This window comes from Ambystoma mexicanum, chromosome 3p (genome assembly GCF_040938575.1).
Source record: "Ambystoma mexicanum isolate Mex_15411 chromosome 3p, UKY_AmexF1_1, whole genome shotgun sequence".
Lineage (NCBI taxonomy): Eukaryota > Metazoa > Chordata > Amphibia > Caudata > Ambystomatidae > Ambystoma > Ambystoma mexicanum.
In genome coordinates, this window is record NC_090925.1 from 244,534,448 (window position 1) to 244,556,492 (window position 22,045).

Genomic DNA, 22,045 nt, shown 5'->3' on the forward strand with positions numbered 1-22,045 from the left:
CTTTTTCTTTGGTCAAAAGAAAAAGCCTAGATATTCCGGAGACTAGAACCTGGAAGCCGAACATATTGTGTGTACTCAGGTGTGCTCAGAAGAACTCGCGTGGGACTCGTCAGCTGTGGCTAAAAGGCTCCTCTTGAATTTAGGGAAATGGTGACAATGGAGTCATCCATTTGAAGAACTGGAGAGCAGCTGCGTCTCATATCTCATGAAACGTCCCAAAAAGAATTTAGCAATGTGAATTATAAAATAAATAAATGAATAAAAATAAAAAATGAAATGAAGTACATCAGTGTAGCCCGTCTCGGTGGTATTTGGGAACACTGAAATAACTTGTGTTATTGTTTTTTTCAAATATCACATCACTGCCAGAAATGTCATGCTTGCATTTCATTGGTTGTACGAGCCGGTACGAAACGTAACACTCCCTTCTCTGCCTCCTCTTCCAGTGAGTTTTGATGGCTGCAACGCCACCATCGGTGTCGGGTTCGAGACCAACAACGCCGACTTCAAGGTGGGCCCAGACGGCACGGTGTACGCGGCCCACCGGGTTCGCGTCCATTCCAGGCAGGCGGGGTTTGTGGTGGCCGCACAAGACCCCCAGATGCCTGAGAAGTGGGAGGTTGCCATTCAACTATTGGTGGATGAGAGGAAGTCGGACCACAGTGCCCACAAGGTAATGGTGATTTATTTTGTATAAGTCTCTGTTGCGTTATGCAGCAATGACCAGGCAATTGCAATATATTCAACAGAATAATCCCAGCTGTTCTGACCACTCAGAGCCAAACCTAGCACCTCTTCCTCAATAACAGAACTCTAAAGAAGGACATCCCTAGGAAGCAATCTACGGAGCAATATGGCGGCCCTGTTGCTTTACAGACAGGAATCTATGACCAAAATGTTGCTTAGTGTGTAACTTCCCCGTCAGATCTCTCCAAGACAGACTTCAATCCAACTTCACAATGCCCATCCCAGCTTCTGAGTAACTCCGCTACTCGTTGGCCATCCCCATCCGCCGGGTGATTACTGCGCTGCCTCCAAATCTTCAACGTTCATGCCAACCACAACACTTAAGCAACACTCATACCCATTTGCTCGCTCTGCTTTCCCTATTGAGACAATCCATTCTTTTCAATCCAAGCCAGCTCTGTCTTCTTCACAGCACAAGCCACTTGAATGTCGTTTGTCACCTTCCCACACTAGCAATAGTTATGTATTTTTCTAGTCCTTGAAACATGTTGACATCCCTCACACATCCTGATTTTTCTATATGCGACCACCAAATCATGTTCGAAATCCATCAAATCCATGTCAATAACATCCCACCAGACCTTTCCCTCAACAACTGAAAAGGTGAAACACTTGTCACAGTATTAGGTCCTATAAAACCCTAGTTTCCCCCTGACAGCATCATGGATCGACATTGCTATTTTCACTGAGAGGTACAAGCGCTGTTGTATAATATAATTTGCCCTCTCTACATGGAAGTGTCCCTTCAGGTCATACAATGCCATCCTCCTGTTCTTAATGCCACTCGATTGCAAAGAAACAGTCATTTCATAGAAGACAAATTGCTCTCCTTTTCTGACAAGTCAGTGTAACCTTTCTTTGCACATGCTGTAAAGAAACGGATGGTTTTCTGCAGTTGGTGTTCTTGCAAAGTTGACCTACGGCTATTCGCTATAGTGGTCTGCCAACAGAATTGCAAACATACATTTTTCTGCTTAAACATTAATTGGTCCAATAAAATAGCTACCTAAGTGTGACCATGACCTTGAGGTAATGTCCCCATTCAGCCTTGCGTACACTATTTTAAAAAACATTGGGCCTCATTACACGGAACGCGGTAGGGGATTACCGGCACCGGTAAGGGCACCGGTGCCGGTAATCCCCACCGCCCTACTACGAGGTCCCTCAGCGGGTCCCGTCCTTAACGTATGGTCAGACCACACGTTAAGGACAGGACCCGCTGAGGGACCTCAGTGCAAATAATGGTACCGCAAATTGCGGTACCGTTATTTGCTCCTTCCCCATTCCCATTGAGTCCTATGGGGGCTCAAATGGGAATGGGGAATGGTTCCCCGGATTTACCGGTCCCGCAAAGGTCGGAGTAGGCCAATAAGTCCCTATTCCGGGAACCCGGCCTCCGACGCCCGTAAGTGGGTAGCCATGGCGCTAACAGCGCCATGGCTAACGCCTTCCGTGTAATGAGGCCCATTTTCTCCTGCATAGCCTGTATATCTCGCCATTATCTCCATATACAATATTAATTCCCAGGCCACACAAAAGCCCTCAATTTCCACTTGGTCAAGTACATACCAGGATACACAAACTAACATTATTGGATTACACTTGTCACTTCTAAGCAGCATTACCGAACAAATGCCAAGGTCCACGTTCTCTTACTGAAATGACTGGGACCCGGCTCAGTATTCTTGATGTTTGCCTTGTGAACTGAACCCAATTCCTTCTCCATTCTAACCCTTTATTCTTCATTGGACAACAACTCATAAATGCTATGGAGCGCGTGTGAGCGCACGCGCACACACACACACAGCAACAGAATGCCATCTGTGAGGGCGGAATAGCAGCAGCGTTTTTGCTTTTTAGGTAGCTCTGTCTCTGAAATTGTCGCTTGCTAATCACTTGCTAATCAGACCATCCCCCTTTTATAATACTCAATTCTAAAAAGCATAGCGCACACATGTACATCTGCGGGGCCTGTCTACTGACACCTCTCAGCAGCTTCCTTGCGGTTGTCAACATCACAGTCACCAGGTGAAATGTACCTTCCTGGTGTGGCTGTTGGGGCCAATGTCCAGCAGCCAGTAGCTGCCTTTTATTTTTGGGTAGCCCTGCATCTCAATGAAATCATATAATTGTCGACCCCAGAACCTGGTAGCAGATAACAAACGAAATATAAGCCATAGCTGGTTATGACATGGTGTTCTCTGGGACTCCACAAATATACTGGCCAAACACTTTTGTTTTTTTTTATTATTGTTAGCTTGTGCTGAAGTGTCCTTCCTGTCAATGCCTTCCGTGCATTCACTCTGTAGGTCTGTCTTTGACCCAAAACAGACCATTTGGACTCTGCCACCTTTAAAGTCTGTTGTCTTCCCTCAGAAAGGGTTCCCGCCCAGGAAGACAGGAACTGCCACCACAGTCCAGATAGAGGTCCAGTGCTTCATCAGTGGCCAGGCCCTGCCAAGCCAAAGGAAATCACACCATTTGTGGTAATTAACAGAGACTCTGTGATGTAGGCGGACAGCGGAAGGGGCAGAGTAGAGTAGCTCAGTAGAAAACCTTTGAATAAGGGAAGGGTTACAGCATTTCTGGACTTTCTAGGGATCCCAAACCTCCTGTAAACCTACCGCACTTCCTGCAGACAAAGCACTCTGGGCATTATATCAACAGGCAAAAGATTCTGAAACAGCGGCCAGGGTTAGACCACTTACCGAAGTCTAGAGGGGCCCCATCCATCGTAGAAGAACCCCTATTTATTGGAGTGAGCCCCAACTCCTTAATCTTTGGACTACTGAGGAAGGATTACATTAGGGGTACAACCTGCCCCAACGTCCTCTTCCATAGCGGTGAAGAACAATACTTCAGAGCCATCAACCACCCTAGAGGAACATTGGGGTCGGCCTGCTGTTGTAACAAAGCCGCCTGCAAGCTGAGGCCAATGGGACTGAAGAAGCTGCTCATTAGAGGTATCGGATGCTGCAGGTGTTCTTTACCAAACCTCCTCCCTGGGAAGCGAGACTAAAGGGTCCAGATTGCTCCTGGATACCCTGAAGAGGGTGCCCCAGCCACAGAACCATGAAACAACCCCAGGCTCTCCTTGCATCTTCTAAAGCACTTTGATGCCGGTTTGGGCACCTTCAACGCTGCCCAAGCTGCTGTAAGGGAACTGCCAGAGTCCTTTTCCACCTCAGCCCTCGCCTTTCTGGGGAATTTCCAAGGTTTGCTTGATGCTTTATTGTCTGCACGTCTGAGAGCCACTTAGCTTCTTTGTAACCCCAGCTTGACACCACGTGCCTGATTGTCAAATTATTTGCGACCCAAGCCGTCGCCCGTGTCTTTGCTTGTATGCATCGGAGGCTGAAGAGTCTTCCAGCAACGCTGACCCGATGCCACCTGCCGTTTACCAGTGTCCCTAACTCGTAAGCCATCACTGCAGCTAATCCACACCACCTTGTTGTTTCCCACTCTCCGACTTGATCCGGAATCTTGATTCAATGCTGAAAAGCATGCAAAGCACAAATAAAGGACCTGGTCATTGTTCCGTCCCCTTGGCCTGCTTAAAAGGCCCGGGGCGACATTTAAGGCCCCACTAATTACCTTTTTGAGACAATACTTTCAACTGGAACATTTGCTGATGAATCCTCTAGCCTGACTACTCCTACCTTGAAGCCGAAATTGCGCCTTTATTGCAAAATCTGCATTCTCTGTTTTTCTTTTGCAGGGATGGGTCATTTGTGTTTTTATTATTTGTGTCTATTTTTAGTTTACTGAGAGATTCCTATTTTCATATAACTCTGACTGGAAGTAACTTTTATTTTGATACCACAGTAGTATTGTAGTGTGCACTGCTTGTGTGCTGGCTCACATCCCTCCTGAAGAGTATAGCCTGCCCTCGGCCCACGCTACTTTAAAGAGTTGAGAAGAGATGCACCGTTCCTGCTGTGCCTTTGCACCTTTATGAATGACCTCACTGCTGGTTTAGGAGTAGTGTGGGACTGAGTAGGAGCTGTATTGATTACTCATCCCAGTAATCCTGCAGAGAAGTAGCTCTCTCTCTCTCTCTCTCTCTCTCTTTCTCTCTCTCTCTCTCTCTCTCTCTCTCTCTTTATAAATAACCAATTCAAATTACAAAATATTCCTCATTACCCCTGCGTCTGACTTTTTGGACACTCGTAGATATTAGTGCCAACCTACCATGGTGTTTTGGTGTGCTCTGTGCTAAAGTTAACGGCCTTGTAATCAAGCTCTTTTCTCCCCAATCTACTGACAATAGAGACACTTCTAGCTTGTGCTGGTTCTTACCTTCTGAAGTGCGGGGTTGCCATCATCACTTTCCTAATCACAGCATTGTTTTTCTCTTAAATTCTCAGGGCCCTGGATTTACTTGCCACAGCGCACCATGTACTGCCATGCCTCTGTGCCAAGGTAGCGCCAAGCCCATAGTCACGTTCCCACCATGCATATGTGCTCTTTACCGCTGAACAGAGAATAGGGAGGTAGCAATGAGTTTGCACGTATGTTATTATACAAATTGGCCCCATTATTCTCTGGGCACGATGTAGTCGAAACCTTGCACCCAGTTCTCTGTGCTTACTGAATAGCGTGTATTGTTCCCAGTCAGCACACAGTGGAGTGGTCCGCCTCACCATGAAACATGCATGTGCCCACCTCTGCCTTGTGGGAAATGATGGGCATGGCCCAGCAGCAGGGTATGAGTTGCGTTATGCTTTGCATATGGCAGTGCCCTCTCCTGGAAGTGCAGAACTTCCTTCATTGGCCTGGATATGTTGCATATTAGATTCAGAAAGTCGGAAGGCCCTGAAGCCAGTAGACTGATTTATGAACCGATTTAAGAATTGTAAACATAGCGCACATCTAAAGGTTTGGAGAGCCCCGAATCTCCCCCTGATTCTGGTAGGTGTGCAGGCGTGATGTTATCTAGCAACACCATACTCACTTAGTGAAATGGCCACTCTTGTGACCTCCCACCCTGCCTGGACAGTTCTGTTTTGTGGCACAGTGTCAGCCTGTGTCGTGTTCTATGTGCAGTGTTCAGCCCCCCCCCCCCCTCATCCACAAAAGGCATTCCACTGTTCTGGATGTTTCCCCAGTTTCATTGTACAAACCCTGACACAATTCTTCCAAACCCCATCCAGATCTTGCTTGTAGTGGTGCAGGCCTTGAAAGTAGTCACGTGGTTCTGTAGCCACACTAGATTCACATATTGTTTCTCCCTCACTTTGTATGAAATATCATACAAACCAAGGCCCAGGAATCCAACCTTCACTTTGCTTAACACAGGGCATTGCATTGGAAATAGGGATGACGTGACCTTCAGTGCAACCTACTAGTGTATGCATAAATCATAAGTTGGTCTTGCAAATTTGGTCATTAAAACTGTTCAGGTTTACACATGGCCGCCAGCTGTCTCAATGCCACCACAAACTGTCCGGTCATTCCACAGGGCAGCTGCTTGATGTGTAAATCCCATTGCCGGGACTAAGGATAGTTCAGGGGCAAGGCATTCGGCTTGGATGTAAGGCAACGAGGAGCACCGCAGGTTCGAATCCCGCTCCCGCGCTTAGAAACCACTCGCTGGTATTAAGCGACGCGTTGTGATTGAACAATAAAAGAAATAAATCCTGTCTGATGTTGCCATGAAAGCCTTTTAGGTCTGCTCATTGGATCCTGGGACAGATCTAGGTCATATATACCGTTCCTTAAATCAATTGCTGGGAAATTCCTCAAAAGGCCCTTCTAGGTCTGTTCCTAATGCAAGTATCTACAATGCATTCGCTTTGAAATGTTCTACTCTTCTGCCATTTCTACCAGGTCCGCAATGCACGCACTATAATTTGCAGGGATCTTTGTTAGATTACTTTCCATTAAGCTCTGACGGCAAAGGATCCTTTAGGCGTAGGCCGGTGCTTTTGAACAATTCCGTGTCCAGATTGCACCATTAATTGCTGGTCTTTTTACGCCACCTTGGCACGGAAAGGTCTCCACACGTCGTAAGTCTATGACCTTCAGTCGTTCTTGTCACACCTCCTGAATTCCACTGCACGTCTTCCTCCGCTCATTGGCTGTGTCTCCTATATGACCCAGCTTGCACCTGGCAGACACGAAGAAGACACAGCACATCTGCTTGTATGTATGTATGCATGCCAGGAAAGATGGGCCAGCTAACGGGCAGCTCATGTGCTTACTGGGCTTTCTTTAGTTGGTTGGGGTGTGATGCTCATGGCGACCCTAGGTTGTCTACTCGTGCGCTGCTTGTGTCCTTCTCAGTCTCCAGTGTTTCACTGCCACTGTTGTGGCCAGGTGTGCAGTTCTGTCAGGGGCTTCCGCTCATAAGCTCTGCCCTGAAGACCTACTCCACCAGCATACATGAAGCCAGGGCAGCGGTGTGCCTGGGCCACACACTTACACACCCACACTCTTTAGTAGACTGGCATCATCATGTCAACTCCTCTTCTTTTATGAAATCTGCATGTTTGCATCATAACATCCATCCCCAAGTTATGTGATGTTCAATAATGGTCGTGATGCCGTCACCCATCAAGCATATAGGGCCTCATTACACGTAGGGCCTCATTACGACTCAGGCGGTAAGGGGTTTACGGCGTCGTAAACAGCGCCGACCCTTACCGCCTGAGTACGAGGTCCCTTAGCGCCATGGCGGATTTAACACCTGCTTTTAGCAGGTGTTACATTCCATGGCGCTAAGGGACCATGGAGTTAATTACGCCACCGTAATTTACGGTGGCGTAATTAACGCCTTCCCCACTCCCATTATGCCCTATGGGGCAAAAATGGGGAAGGGTAAATGGGGATTGGGGACTTACCGCCCCGCCGACCTCGGAATGGGGCGGTAAGTCCGCCTACCACCATGGCGTAAACGTAGTTTACGCCATGGTGGTAAAGTCACGGCCCAGGCGGTAACTTACCGCCTGGGTCGTAATGAGGCCCATAGTGCGGTAAACCATGGTGCTATTAGCACCATGGTTCATGCCGGTAATTTACCGGTACCGCCTTGGAGGAAAGGGGAATTGCCGCCCTATTCCAAGGTTGGGAAGGCGGTAATTCCGCCTTCCTCCATTGCCCTTCCCCATTCTCATTTTTGCCCCATAGGGCTCTATGGGAATGGGGAAGGCGCTAATTACGGTGCCGCAAATTGCGGTACCGTAATTAGCACCCTGGTCCCTTTGCGGGTTGGTTTTTAACGCCTGCTAAAAAGCAGGCATTAAAATACCAACCCGCAAAGGGTGGTCCCTTTGCGGGTTGGTTTTTAACGCCTGCTAAAAAGCAGGCGTTAAACTACCAACCCGCAAAGGGACCTCGTAGTAAGGCGGTAAGGGTTTACCGGTACCGGTGTCCTTACCGGTACCGCTAAACCCTTACCGCACTATGTGTAATGAGGCCCATAGTCCTTGAGTCTTGCCGGGGACTTTGGTTGGCCCTTGTACGGCTCCGGTGAACCTCGATGGTAACATCTCTTTCAAGACCTCTAACCCCTGTCTCCAGTGGGGTTAGAGAAACATCTCTAATGTCCTCAGGATAGGTCGTATCTTCTGTTATTCTATGTAGATACATCTGTGATGGTTTCTCTCGCTACACTGGCCTTCTTGGCATGGTAGGGCGTATCTTCTTGAACCAGCTGCTGTCTGTGGCATTGCTCTTTTGCCCAGTGTTGGCTTTGACCATCAAAATCTTTGTGCCAATCACTTCATATGTTTGCATCTCAAACAGTAGACATAGCTCATGGTTTGGACGTCGGTTCTGTATTAGGGCGGCGCCTACAACCTCTGTGCTCCTATTCTCCGTTCCAGTGTTGAATAGTATCCTTTTGGTTATGCTCCACCTATGTTTGAAGTGCCGCACAATGGTGCCTTGTACTGATGACCTGAAAAAGCATGTCAACTAGAGCTCCTTCATGAGAGTAGCAAGCGGAAGTGTGAGGTGCCATGAGGAACTTGCATGAGGCACAGGGTGGTAAACCTCCTTGCTCACGTGCAATCCAAAATACTTTGTTCTGGATCCTGGCACATCTCTCTGCTTCCCCATTGGCCCATCTCCAGCGCGGTGTAGTTTGTTTATGGTGGGTACCGTATTCCCTGGTATGCCCCGGACAGAAAACTTCTTTTTAAAGACCAGAATCATTGCACGAGCCACGTTGGATGAGACATATACCACCGTGGGGTATGTGTAATAGTCATTGATCAGGACCAAGAGGGGTTGATCGTTCATGGTGGTGGCAAAACCCCTAGCTATGCACAGCCATTGTGACCTGCTCTTTGCCAGGGAGTCAATGAGTGGCTGTCTCTTTCTGGTTGCTGTGGCCAGGAACCATCGGCACCCCTGCATCATGTTGTCAACCACCGCCTCTAGAAAAGGAAACCACACATTTATGCAAAGCCCTTTGTTTTGGTGGCCCCTTAGTGTCCAAATGCAGGCAAGTGCCGTCACCACTGCTGATGGGAGGTCTTGCTCCGATGTGGACAGTTCGGTGCACACACGCCACAATCCCTGGAGGATATGTAGAGCCACGTTTGTGTGATTTGACTGGTTATGAAGTCCTTCCACCGTAAGCACCACAGGCACCTCACCGCCTCTTGCAAGCATTCATCCGCTCTGGTGGCTCTTGTCATGCCGCTGCTTGTCATGGACTTGGGCACTGCTGGCTGCGTGACTAGACGAATGCATGGCAAACTAGATGGCAGAAGAGCTGGGTCGCGCTGCCTTCTCATTCTTGTTAACAAGCAGAGTTGCTTCTAAAGAGTGCAATTTCGTCCATGGAGCCAGATCTGAGATGTCTGCTAGCATCTCATCATGCACAAGGACATATGAGATAGGCTCTGTATATGTCATAACAAAGACGTCTGTATCCTTCACGCTGTACTGTTCAGCATCATTGCTCAGTAATATGATGCATTTCATAGTGCAACATATGATATCCACCCATTGGTTTATCAGGTAGAGGTATTTATTGAAGTGATGAAAAACAGCCAACGTGTTTTGCTGCAAGGGCACTTCTTCAAGGTTTTAAAACATACACATACAGCCTCATTACGAGTTTGGCGGTAGCCATGCCCCTATTGGCGGCATGGCTGCCGCCGAAATCGCGTCCGGGTCCGGATCCTCGGAATGAGGAATTACCGGGCCATTCCGAGTTCGGAAGGCCCGGTAATTCCTCCCTCCAAGGACCCAGACACGGTCCTTCCCCATTCCCATTTCAGCCCCCATAGGGTTGAATGGGAATGGGAGAGGGAGCAAACAACGGGCCATTACGAGTTGGCCCATTGTTTGCTCCCTCTTCCCCTCGCGGGACCCGGTAAGCACGCCTGGTTTTCCCAGGCGTGCTTACCGGGTCCCGCGAGGGGAACTCGTAATGAGGCGGTACGGGGTTGACGGCGCCGGCACCTTTTACGGCGCCGTTAACCCCATACCACCAGGGTCGTAATGAGGCCATAGAGTGTAAGTGTGCGCTGATGTTAGTGTGTGAGCACATTAAAACTGTTAAGCAATGAGAGATCTTCGTACATTGACAGTCACTAATACAGACCTAATGCTTGCTTAGATATTGAAGCCTAATGTGTTCTGAGAAAGAATTCTGAACAGTATAGTATGACGGATGCTAGACTGGTTTGTATCATTACATTAGTGAAACCTCAGATTGCCTGACAGAGTGAGGCTGAAATCACTAGAGAATTGCACTTAAACAGCGGCCATCTTGCATTACTGCTGCGAGGTTCTTGATTACAGCCACCACCCGAGACGTGGGGGTGGCCATTGATTCTACAATTAACTGTTTAGCAGTCTGGGGAGTCTTCAAGGGATCGGCAACCCCCCACCCCCAACACCTGGCCTTTTCTCCGGTATCGCTTGAAAATTACGAATACAAAATGCAGAATACGCTTTTACTGCACATTCGGCGTGTACGAAAATGCTGAATCCGATTATACCGAACAAGAGGTGCAGGGGTTACGGGGTTGTCCCACGCTCTCCTTGAATGGTACAATAGGCCCGGGGGTTACGGGGTTGTCCCACGCTCTCCTTGAATGGAACAATAGGCCCGGGGGTTACGGGGTTGTCCCACGCTCTCCTTGAATGGTACAATAGGCCCGGGGGTTACGGGGTTGTCCCACGCTCTCCTTGAATGGTACAATAGGCCCAGGGGTTGCGGGGTTGTCCCACGCTCTCCTTGAATGGTACAATAGGCCCAGGGGTTGCGGGGTTGTCCAACGCTATCCTTGAATGGTACAATAGGCCCGGGGGTTGCGGGGTTGTCCCACGCTCTCCTTGAATGGTACAATAGGCCCGGGGGTTACGGGGTTGTCCCACGCTCTCCTTGAATGGTACAATAGGCCCGGGGGTTACGGGGTTGTCCCACGCTCTCCTTGAATGGAACAATAGGCCCGGGGGTTACGGGGTTGTCCCACGCTCTCCTTGAATGGTACAATAGGCCCGGGGGTTACGGGGTTGTCCCACGCTCTCCTTGAATGGTACAATAGGCCCGGGGGTTACGGGGTTGTCCCACGCTCTCCTTGAATGGTACAATAGGCCCGGGGGTTACGGGGTTGTCCCACGCTCTCCTTGAATGGTACAATAGGCCCAGGGGTTGCGGGGTTGTCCCACGCTCTCCTTGAATGGTACAATAGGCCCGGGGGTTACGGGGTTGTCCCACGCTCTCCTTGAATGGTACAATAGGCCCAGGGGTTGCGGGGTTGTCCCACGCTCTCCTTGAATGGTACAATAGGCCCAGGGGTTGCGGGTGTGTCGCCCGCTTCCAATACATGAAGTCGGGTGGATAATGAAGATAAACAAAAAAAAGGACCCTGCGGAAGCGGTTCCGTCCCACTGTAGGGAAATGGAACTTGCGACGCATGGTAACGGGGGAGGTGAGGAATAGGAAAAAGGGTAAGTAGGCCCCCAGGGGTATATATGGGTACGCGTGAGGGGGGTAAGGAGAATGCGGGAGAGTGTGATTATTACACGGCGTGCAGTGATCACATAGATCTCTTTTCTCCCCCTTCCTTCTGGTGTCTTTTAAGAAACCTGCCTTTGTATTACCTCATAAAGTAATAGATTGTAGTGGATGGAAGGACACAAAGTAAAGATATACATTTATGTTTTTCTTCATCTTGTCAAAATTGTTGGCAGAAACCAGGATAAAACACATCACGTTGCTTCTGGGCCAAGTGCTTGAATGCAAGAGTAAATACACGCATGCAAAATCAGTGACCTACTTTCACCTACCTCTGCTGGGTTTCCACCGGAGAGAGGCACTTCTACAGTACATGACAAGGACCTCATTATTTGGGATTTGTGTTTTTTTGAGCATGCATTTCTCCAGTTAGGGAAGAAAATGGAATAAAACCAACTCCGCCGGGGACATATGACGTTGCAGTGCCAGGGCAATTACGATTGCAGTAGCACAAGATCTCCCTGTTGAGCGTTTGATGTTCTGGAGTTTCTTGAGGTTGCCTCAAGGGCACCTATGAGCTCTGGATATGTTCCAAATGAAACCTTCTGTTTGTGGTGCCGGGGTTGGGTGAGTATCCAGCCCATACCGGCTTATTTTGAATTCTTAAGTAGACAGTGGATACAATCCCAAAGGCCTTTGTCCTGCAATATCTGAGTGCGAACAGATTATTTGGGAAGCCAATGGCCTGCAAATCCAGAGGTTACAGGTGCTAGACACAGCTAGTGGGTAATGGAAGGACACGACTACAACATACTCGGCCTCTTGGCGCTAAGCCCCAATGGAGAAAAGACTTTACGTGCAATAACATTGGGCAAAAGCAGAGAAATGGGGACCATGAGAACTCCCCAGATCTTCAGCTCCCTGCAGAACGGAAGATTTCTCCAAGCCCTCTGAATGGACGCAGGGAAGTCCATCGAGTGGCGGCGACAAAGGAAATGGCTCTGAGTCGTTAGCCTGCCCTCCTTACTCATAGAGTAGCCAATCGGTGGGCAAGCTGCAGAGTCTGGAGTGAAGAAAGCAGATGAACATGGCTTTCAGGACTGAGGACCACAGGTGATGGAGACATGTGCCTGTCAAATCACCCAGAATAAGATTCTGGCCACTGAGATCATAATACACCTGAGGCAATCACGTACGCTCCGCAGTTTAAACAAATGGTCGGTCTTTGCGTAATCCAGACAGAAAGAGTGTTACAACAACCCTACTTCAAAGAGTCAAATGTAAAGATCACTGTAGAGCGGCTGCAAGCGTAGCTTGAGCAATCAGGGATAGATTTGCGTCCAGAATCTCCCCTTTCATCTGAGAGGATGGGGCTCTGAGATGGCCCAAAGCGAGTTGGTAGACATTAAATGTCCTGGGGTCTTTTCGAGTAGCCCTGGTTCTAGCATCCAGACTACACTGAAGGCCAACATCAACGACAGCCAGACTCGTTTTAACTGAAACAGGACCTGGGTGTTGCCCGCATAAGAGTAGAAAGAAAAGGCAAAAGAGGCAATTAGAGCTTCATTATGCTGGATATAGAAATAGACCATACAAGTGAAAGCAAGACGACACGAGACAACACAGGTTCGATCCCCAGGTCCGCGCTTGTAAACCTCTGTGTGTTTAAGCGCGTTATAAATACGCAACTAAGACAAAAAAACTACGCAACTAAAACAAACAATTCCCTTAACAGCGCCTCGATGCCCGCGGGCTGTGTGAGCGCTTTAAAAATGCAAAAAATAAAATAAAATAAAAATAAAGCCTCGGGCATGGCAGGAAAACCAGATCGAAAAACGCTCAGGGAAAGGGGATGATCTGGGGCTGCTTTGATAGGAAGGAATGCGTGTAGCCAATTACAAATAGTGTTCTGCACCTTCACTGAAAACAGAGCGCTCACGTTGCCCAGTTCAATGCATGAGAAAGCCACCCAGTCCCATTCTTTTCTTGGAATTCTGGGATTTGTAGTCTTGTCTTTCTCATGTTAAATATTCATACTTTTCTCTCTTTCGTTTGAAATTTGGGACTACAAATTGAAGCATTCCAAGAAAGAAAACGGGACTGGATGTCTCCTGCGCATGGAGCTGGGAAACCTGAGAGCTCTGCAGGTCCCTCAAGTTCCCCTGATTCATGCGTGAGTAGGTCATACACCATTCTGGGACTTGTAGTCCTGTATTTACAATGGGGAAGGCAAGACATCAAATCCCAGAATGCAAAGAATAAAACCAGGACCAGATGACATCCCACAGGGAAAGGTCAGGGCTCTGCATGTGCACCACTGTATCTTGTCAGCAAGTGCATCCCACCTGAGTTCCTGGCTTGCAAGCTTGCTGTCAGGTGCACTGATGCTCTGAGCTTTTAGGGGCTCATGTGTGCAAAACAAGAGCGTTGCCCCTGATGTTCTGCGAGACTGCAGACAGCGTTCTCTGAGACCTGTGCCCTTCGGCTGTGTGCTGGGCAGGCTCCGGTGACCTTAACATTTCCAAATCCTGTGTTTTTCCAGATCAAATGAATTCTCCTTGTAGGGTTCCTGGCACTTAGTAGGCACGACAGAGCTGTAATTGGTGTTCACTCTGCATCAGCGCTGTATTATGTTCTAAAGACTGTTATCAGCTTTTCAGCCCACATGTCGCCACCCATTCCTCGTGCGATGCCCCCGTGGCTCTGGGCAGGGTGCCTCCTGCAGCTCCTGCCACTTGTGTTCCTTTCTGCAAGACTCTGGCAAAGCAATTTCTGACTTTCTGCTTCCTTAACCCTTTCGGATCATTTCAAGAGTTTTAATCAATGTGCAGGGAGGCACCCTGATTCTGACCACCCCTTGGTCTCAGCTGGCACCGCATTGTGCCCATCACTTTGGGCATGCCCGAGTCAGCCTTCAAACACCCGAGAAACGTTATACATGCCTGTGCCACGATTTTCCGTGTGGCCGCGGCTCATGTCCATTTACCCCCTCCTCTCTGCAAACATAGCCCCAGGCTAAGGATGCATTCCTATAAACAGGTTTAGGGACACAATGCCCCTCATTACGGGTGAGCAGGTCGGCTTAAAATGCTGGAAATAAGGCCGGTACTACTGGCTCTGGCATTTTTACCAGACCGGCTCGCTCCGAGTCTGCCGTTAGAGGCAGTGAAATACCGGCAGACCTAACCTGCTGGGAGTTCAGGCCCCTACCAGCAGAGAAATGACCGAATCACCGGCACCATTAACAACAGTGCCGGTGATTCAGAGGTTCCCATTCCATGCAGTCCTATCCAATGGAAACTTACTGCCATTGCCGGCATCTGTAATATTGCGGCAACACTGGGATGTCGGACGCTGGTAACGGTAAGGCAAGATTACCGGTAACCCGCCGGTAGCACAGGCAGCTTACCGGCAACCTCATAATGAAGGCTATACCTAAGAGCAAATCCTCAGTGTGCAAAAGACTGATTCGTAAGATGAAGTCATGCTATAGCAATAGAAGCTTACACTTTCCCAATGTAGCACGCAAGCTCTTTCGAGTATTGAAGAAAATCACTGATCCATCCCCCCGGCTAGCCTTATTCCTACACGTGCCACTCTTTGTGATGCCAGCCCACTTTTTCCCCCAAAGAAAATGAGCACTAGCCAATTCAGAACCTGGCATTCCCTATGCATGGTCTGACCTCTGGAGTCGGTATTATCTTGCTGCCTTGGCTATCAATGCCTAGCACTATCACAGCTAGGGTTTGCTTGCCAGGTGCAAGCTTCTCCTGATCTCCTCAAGTGACCAGATTTTGTGGATTCATCACTTCTAAATTTTCAGAACAGGAGGCCATATTTCTTTCATCTGTGGTTCCCTGTCATGATCTCTGCTTCCAAGGGATCAGGACTTGCCCGACTCCCTTGGAAGCAGACCCATAACCCCGGTTCCGAGTGCCAGCCAGTCCCAATTGGGACCTTTGAGACCCTGTCCTGGCGCCAGTGTCACCAGGCTCATGAAGATGCCCAGTCCCAGCGCTGGAAGCGCCGGGCTCATAATGCTTGGGTGGACTTACCTGCAGCAGACCATGCTGCTTACTTACCTGCCAGTTGAACCCCTGATCCTCTTCTGTTTGGGACTACTTTTCCTGTTGGGTTGGGCAGGAGCCACTCCCTAGGTTCAGAACACTGGAACTCTTCTGGAAAGCAGGAACTCTTTTCTTACCTAGGCGTGGCTGTGGAAGGAGAGACCTAAGCACTAGAGGAGGCTATTTAAACCACACCCGATGGATGAATCTTGCTTTGCGTTATTCTGCATTCTCTGCAGCAGAACGCTCATCGTGTCTTCTGCTTCTGATCCTGGGCCTAAGGGAACAAAGGCTTACCATCCTGGAATCCAGTCTTCAGCAGCACCTGTAAAGACAAAGAAAGAACAGGTTAGCACTACGGTCTTCAGTGGCAGCGCATCTCTTACCTGGTCCATCAGCTGTCACCAACGCCTCACGCTGCATTCCGGCATCTGAAAGACAAAGGCTTACCTACTCTTCGCATGCTCCGGAGGTCTTCGCACTGCATTCCGGCATCTGAAAGACAAAAGCTTACCAGCTCTTCGCACGCTCCGGAGGCCTTCGGCGCTGCATCCCGCATCTGAAAGACAAAAGAAGGTGCGTTTAAAGACATTGGGCAACTTTATTACTCACGTGCCATTACTCCTTCCCACGCCGAATCCAGTGGGTATTCCAGCACCCTTCAGCTTCTCTAAAGCTCCGAACTTGTACCTGCAAGATAAAAGGGACAGGTAGTGCGCATCGTGAAGCAGGCTACAAGCGCTTACTTACGTGCTTCCAGGCGCTTCTATTCCTCACGCGGGTTCGATCCTCAACTCTCATCAGCCCGCCATCCGCCATCGCCGGAACCCTGCAAAACAAGAGATATCATTACAAAAGACTTTTAAGACATTTGAAGTGCCCAGAACTTACCGTTCGTGCAGTTAACGACGGACAGCAGTCCTCTGAGGTCAAGAGGCCTGCACCCTTATCCAGTGAAGAAACTGGTTACGGCACCCTGCCCCGAGGCAGATGGAGAGCTCGGCGTTCACATACCTAAGGTGAGGGCGTTAACCTTTGGGGTTCTACAGGAGAAGAGAAAGGGAAGAGGAGAGAGGCACCCAATGACCCCAGTTCATTAATCCCATATTTTCTGTCTGCAGACATCTTACTCTTCGAGTCAGACATACAGTGCACAGAGGTCCAGCCCAAAGAGCCAACCGTGTGTTACAGATCACCTTTGAAGATACGGCATTCACCCAGTCAAGACCGGCGCCTCTGCGGGAATCAGGTGAGCGTTACATTCCCAAGCACTGGGATTCTCGGTGATGGGCAGAGCTTGTTGCTAGCGTGGAGGGGCCTGGAGGGGCTATAGCCCGGGTCTTTTGGTTGTAGCCCCGGATAGAAGCTCGGGAGCTACAACCAAAACTCTAGCTTGCCTCGAGTCCCGACTGTCCGGACATTAGCGTAGTCCCGGATCTTTTCCAGACCTAGCAACACCAATGTTGAAAATGAGCCTCTTCCCTTAACCAGGAGCAGTGTTCTTTGCCGAGACTCTAGTATCTATTGCACGGAGCCTTTAAGCGTTTGATTGCTACATGGTGCACGTTATAGGAATCATAGGCTAGTGTCAGGCGGTGTATTGATCTCTACCCCAGGGGCATTTGGGGGGCAGACAAATGGCTTACTCACATCTGCTTCTGCTGCAGGAACCCTCTCTAAGATGGCCGATGAGCTTGACATTGGGGTTGCCAAGTACACACTAATATGTTCTAGTTCTGGATGCTTGCACAAAGAGCAGGGGCTTCTTTAAAAAAAAAAGGATACACATATGTAATTTGTATAGTACTTAACATAGAACAGTACATGTTTTATGCACAATTATTACCCAATCGAAATTGGTCCTCATTTTATCGACCTCTCAAGAACGAAAGTCGACCTTGCAGGGATTCTAACCTGCAGATAACACAAACACACACCTCAGTAATGACTGCTTAACCCACGGAGCTATCTTACCATTTGAAGAAAGCACTTTGAAGAGGCGACCCTATCCGATCACTGACTCTGGTCCATTAAGACAATATTAACATAGAGGACCTTGCCTGGACGCTCATGCAGGTTCTCGCGTGAGTGCAGGAGTTGTGAATAGTACACGCGGCACAGAATGCTGAATTGTTCAAGCAAGCGTTGCTTATGTACCCTGAGTGTTATTATTAATATTTAAAAGCTATGAAAGCCCCATTCAGTTCTCATGAAAGACGCAGCCCTGTCGAATGTCCTTGAGAAGTCATTTAGGGACGAAGCATATAGGCTTTTCACAAAAGATCTGAGATGAGTCAAATCGAGCACAAAGCAGTTGTCTGATTGCTTGTAAATAAAAACAAGCTGTTGATGACCGAGTGGCATCTGCCATTGGACATGCCTGGGCGTCGCTAAATGGATTGCCCATAAAAGACCTGAGAACAACTGAGAGCGGAAACGCTGTGTCTCTGGAGAAATTAGGGTGCGCTGGTTGGTGATTGTGGGGAGTCTGTGTGTGCGTGACAAGCTCTACTTCTTTTTCATCTGAAGATGCACTCTAAAGGGGTGCCCATATGATGTGGCTCACTGCATGTCAGATTCCTAGCTCGCTTTCAAGCGTGGGCAACCTACTGGTCTCTAGAAGGATTGGACTACAACTCCCATGATCCCTCCCCATCTTGTGACCTGGGCAGGGCTGATGGGAGTTGTAGGTCAAAGCATCTTTAGAGCCGCAGGTTGTCTACCAATGAGATCTACCAGAGAACAGTGATCTCTGCAGTAGGGTCCAAATAAGGTGGCCGCCTCTGCAAGTCCAGGCTCTAATAATCTTTATACTGGATCTGCTTGGCCTTCTACTGCTTTCACACTTAGTTCCTGTCCATTCTTTATTCAAAATAAACCATTAGTTCATCTGGGGAGCCTTCCCAGTTATATCTCCTGTGTTTTAATATAGAAACAATATGATAGGGGACGCCCTCCCCACCCCCCCTTTAATAATTGTTTAGGGATCTTGTGACCATTATGGTGATGCTAAGCATCAGGCCCATGGGCATTGCAAGTCAAATACATCACCCCACCAGCAAATTAGTAGTCTGTCAAAATCTTAAATCACAGGATTAGTCAAATGCCACCTAGTTCACACCTGTGCATGCCATGCAAACAAATCCCACTCCTGTAAAACAATCCAATCGTTCTGGAAGCTAAACTATCCATGTAGACCGGGAACATAACGCTGGCTGCATGTTTTATTCTGAAGAGAGCTCATTGGAGAAGCGTAGCTCAGTCCAGATATGAGCAAAGCATAGATCAATCCTGCTTCAAAGCAGGGAATGATGCATGCAGCCAATTATGTGAACGAAGCAAAGGCGGTCTGGAGAAAAGTGTGCAGACAGAATGTAGCATGTGCAGGCACTTGATGGATTTCCCAGGCAATGCTCTTCATCTAAAGTACACACCCATCAGAGCTCTAAAGAACATTCAATAAGCATGTGTCCATGAGGTGTGCAAAACGGCCATGCAGGAGCCCCAGTGAATAACCAGCACGCAGGTTACTCACGCGTGCATATCTGCCATCACTTGCTCAAAGAAGTAAGGATCTGCTCCACGAGACCCTTCATGAATGTCCAGTATTAAATATTGAAGCCCAGTAGTATTTATCACCCTATCAGACGGCTCATAACGTGGCCATTTACAGTGGGTACTGGCTGCATTACAAGTCATGTGAGGGGTTCTGTGCACCTCACAGCTTTGTCTTTTTTTAATACTTCTGAAGTGGCATCGCTGCAGCAGCCCCTTGCATCCATCATGATTGACAGATCCCCCTTCCTCCTCGTGACTATGAAAACAGAAAGGGGACTTGTGTTTTCATGAATGAGCTCCCTTTCTCGTTTCCATGGTGGCCATCTTTGTTTTCAAACCATGTTTCCTCTATGAACAGAACACATTCCACTTGGGCATTTGTCTTTAGCCCCACCCCTCCCCTGTAACAGGCAGACACATTTGCACAAGGCACTTCATGCCTACAGTGGTGAGTTGTCTGAACTCCCCATCCTCATTCGTGCGGTAAGCGAGCCACCCCTGACTGGGCTGGTCTGCTGCTACCCAATGTACCTCCAAAATGGGGGATGAAGAGAGATCCTGCTGGCTCGCTGTTCCCCCCTCGAGACGTGGTAGCACCTTGTTCGTACTCCCACTGCAACATACTATTAAACAATTATTCAACATGAAAGCATCATTAATAACCTAATGGGGGAAGTCAAGGCGTACCATGCAAATGACCAATCAGATTTGAGAATTCAAACTGAAACGGGGACTAACCTTTCCGCAACATGATTTGGAGTCCAGCCTCTCTCCGGGGAATATAAAGGTGGCTGGGAAAGTTCAGCGGAGGAGAGGACCTGTTGGGAAACCTGAGAAAGCCAAAATCCAGGAGGAACCTTTTCGAGAATTTTGAAGTCAAAGTCCAGGAGGGACATTTGGGGAAGCCTTATAAACCAAGGTCCAGTAGGAATGTTATGTTCAAACAGAACCCTCTGTGGTCAACGAGTGACCAACAGAAACCCTCCAGAAAGCAGGAGCTAGAAGAAACCCAGAGCTGAGTCTGAGAAAGCTGTAGGCAGCATGGAGGAGAGAGAATTGTGAAGCCTGAATTCTGAAAGAGGCTCAGAGGAGCAAGCTGAAAGCAGAGAGGCCCGAAGGAGAGACCAGCCTGTGAGTCACTGCTACAAGAACCCTTCCAGAGGAACACTTCTGGTTTGGTACATTATAATAGCCCAGACCTTTAAGATTCGATTCATACAATTTTTCTTTGGGGCAATCCTTGGAAAACATGTTGCTTTTAGCATAGGATATCCTGAGGCTAAAAGGCCTCTTACGATTAGATGTTGGAATTTTTCATTGGTCATCTAATTTGGGACTTACCTTTGTATATTGGGGAGCTTTAAGGAGAGACAAAGAGTTGCAAGGTTTGGTTACATACGTTATGATTTAAATAGAACCATCTTACGCGTTGGACACCTCCCAGAAACCCCCACTTTTATGATGCTAGTCCCTGTGCCTCGTTTATCTTCGGCTAACCATATTGCTTCTAGTTCCACTCCTAGGACAGGCCGCCATTTATCCAACCTGTATTGCACCCGAAGGTTCAATAAAGCGTGTTATGCAAACACCTCAAGCTCAGCGTCATGTGTCATTGCTAGGCCTTGTTACACTATACATAGCACATTAACCTTGATGGGGCTCCAGATAGAAGGCAACCCCAAGTGTCACTGCTAGACCACATGGGACCATATCAGTATTCAGCACTCTGATACTTTTGGCTTGACTCATCAACGTCTCGGATTTCACATTGCCCCCCCCCTTCTCTATCAACCTCTACCCCTTTTTTAACCTTGCAGATCCACACGCAACTAGCCTGCCAAAATGGCAGAGGTGTGCTGTACAAGATCCCTCTACATTGCATAAGGCGTAATAACCAAAAACCCACCATTAATGTTGGCATTAAAAGCCCCGAATTCAGGTTGGTCATTTGATGTCGTCTCTGGGTTTTAATAATGAGTATGGCCTACTACAGCGGGCTGCAATACTAAACTATACGGGGGGCGTTACTGCCACTATAGGAGCTTTTAAAGTTGGTTACCATGCGTCCCACAAATCTTCTGCTATAGGAGAGCTAAGGAAGGTCTGACACCATGGGTCCCTGTTGCACTCAGCAATCATCACTGTGGCTCACTGCATTGAAGAAGGCCTTGTCAAGGTCATAAGGGGTTGGTGAGCATCATAAAGGGTGGGAGAGATGGAGCATAGAGAGGTGTGGCATTGCGATTCACAATGGCACTTCATGTCGTCAGTGGCGATTTGGCGTATGCCAATACTTTGAAGATTTGCTTTCCTTTTCTGACGAATCAACTTCCGGGGCACCAGTGGTCATGGGTTGAATATTGGTTTCTAAACCTCTAGTACACCAGAAGGCATCCGAACAGATTTAAATACAAGTGAATTATAAGTCCTCCTTGTCCTATTTCGGTAACGTGGATGGAACGGCAGGCTTATCTCTGCAAAGGTTGTAGATCGTTGGTTACTTGCAACACAGCGAAAATACAATTATTACCCAATGATAAGAGGGACTGTCCAGGCAAGGTTGTTTAAAAATATCTACGTTATTATAACAACAACAGACAGTTCTAGCACACTACAAATACGACCACCCTGTAAAGGAACACAGAGGACAGACAGTTTCATGAAGGAAAAGGGATGCACTCTGGATACTGACAGGAGGGTATTTGGTAAAGTAATCAGTCTTACAGTTCAAGGTTATTTGGTTCCAGCACCA

At 48.3% G+C, this 22,045-nt stretch overlaps 1 protein-coding gene across 1 annotated transcript in view; it reads left to right on the forward strand.

The window, feature by feature from the left end:
* Positions 1-464: 464 nt before the first annotated feature.
* The window catches only part of CDH4 (cadherin 4), a 964,675-nt gene continuing 943,094 nt past the window's right edge, over positions 465-22,045 (forward strand). The window contains exon 1 of the mRNA XM_069650710.1: positions 465-673. Coding sequence (XP_069506811.1) covers positions 602-673 — 72 coding nt within the window. The 5' untranslated portion in view covers positions 465-601. The remainder of the gene's footprint in view (positions 674-22,045) is intronic.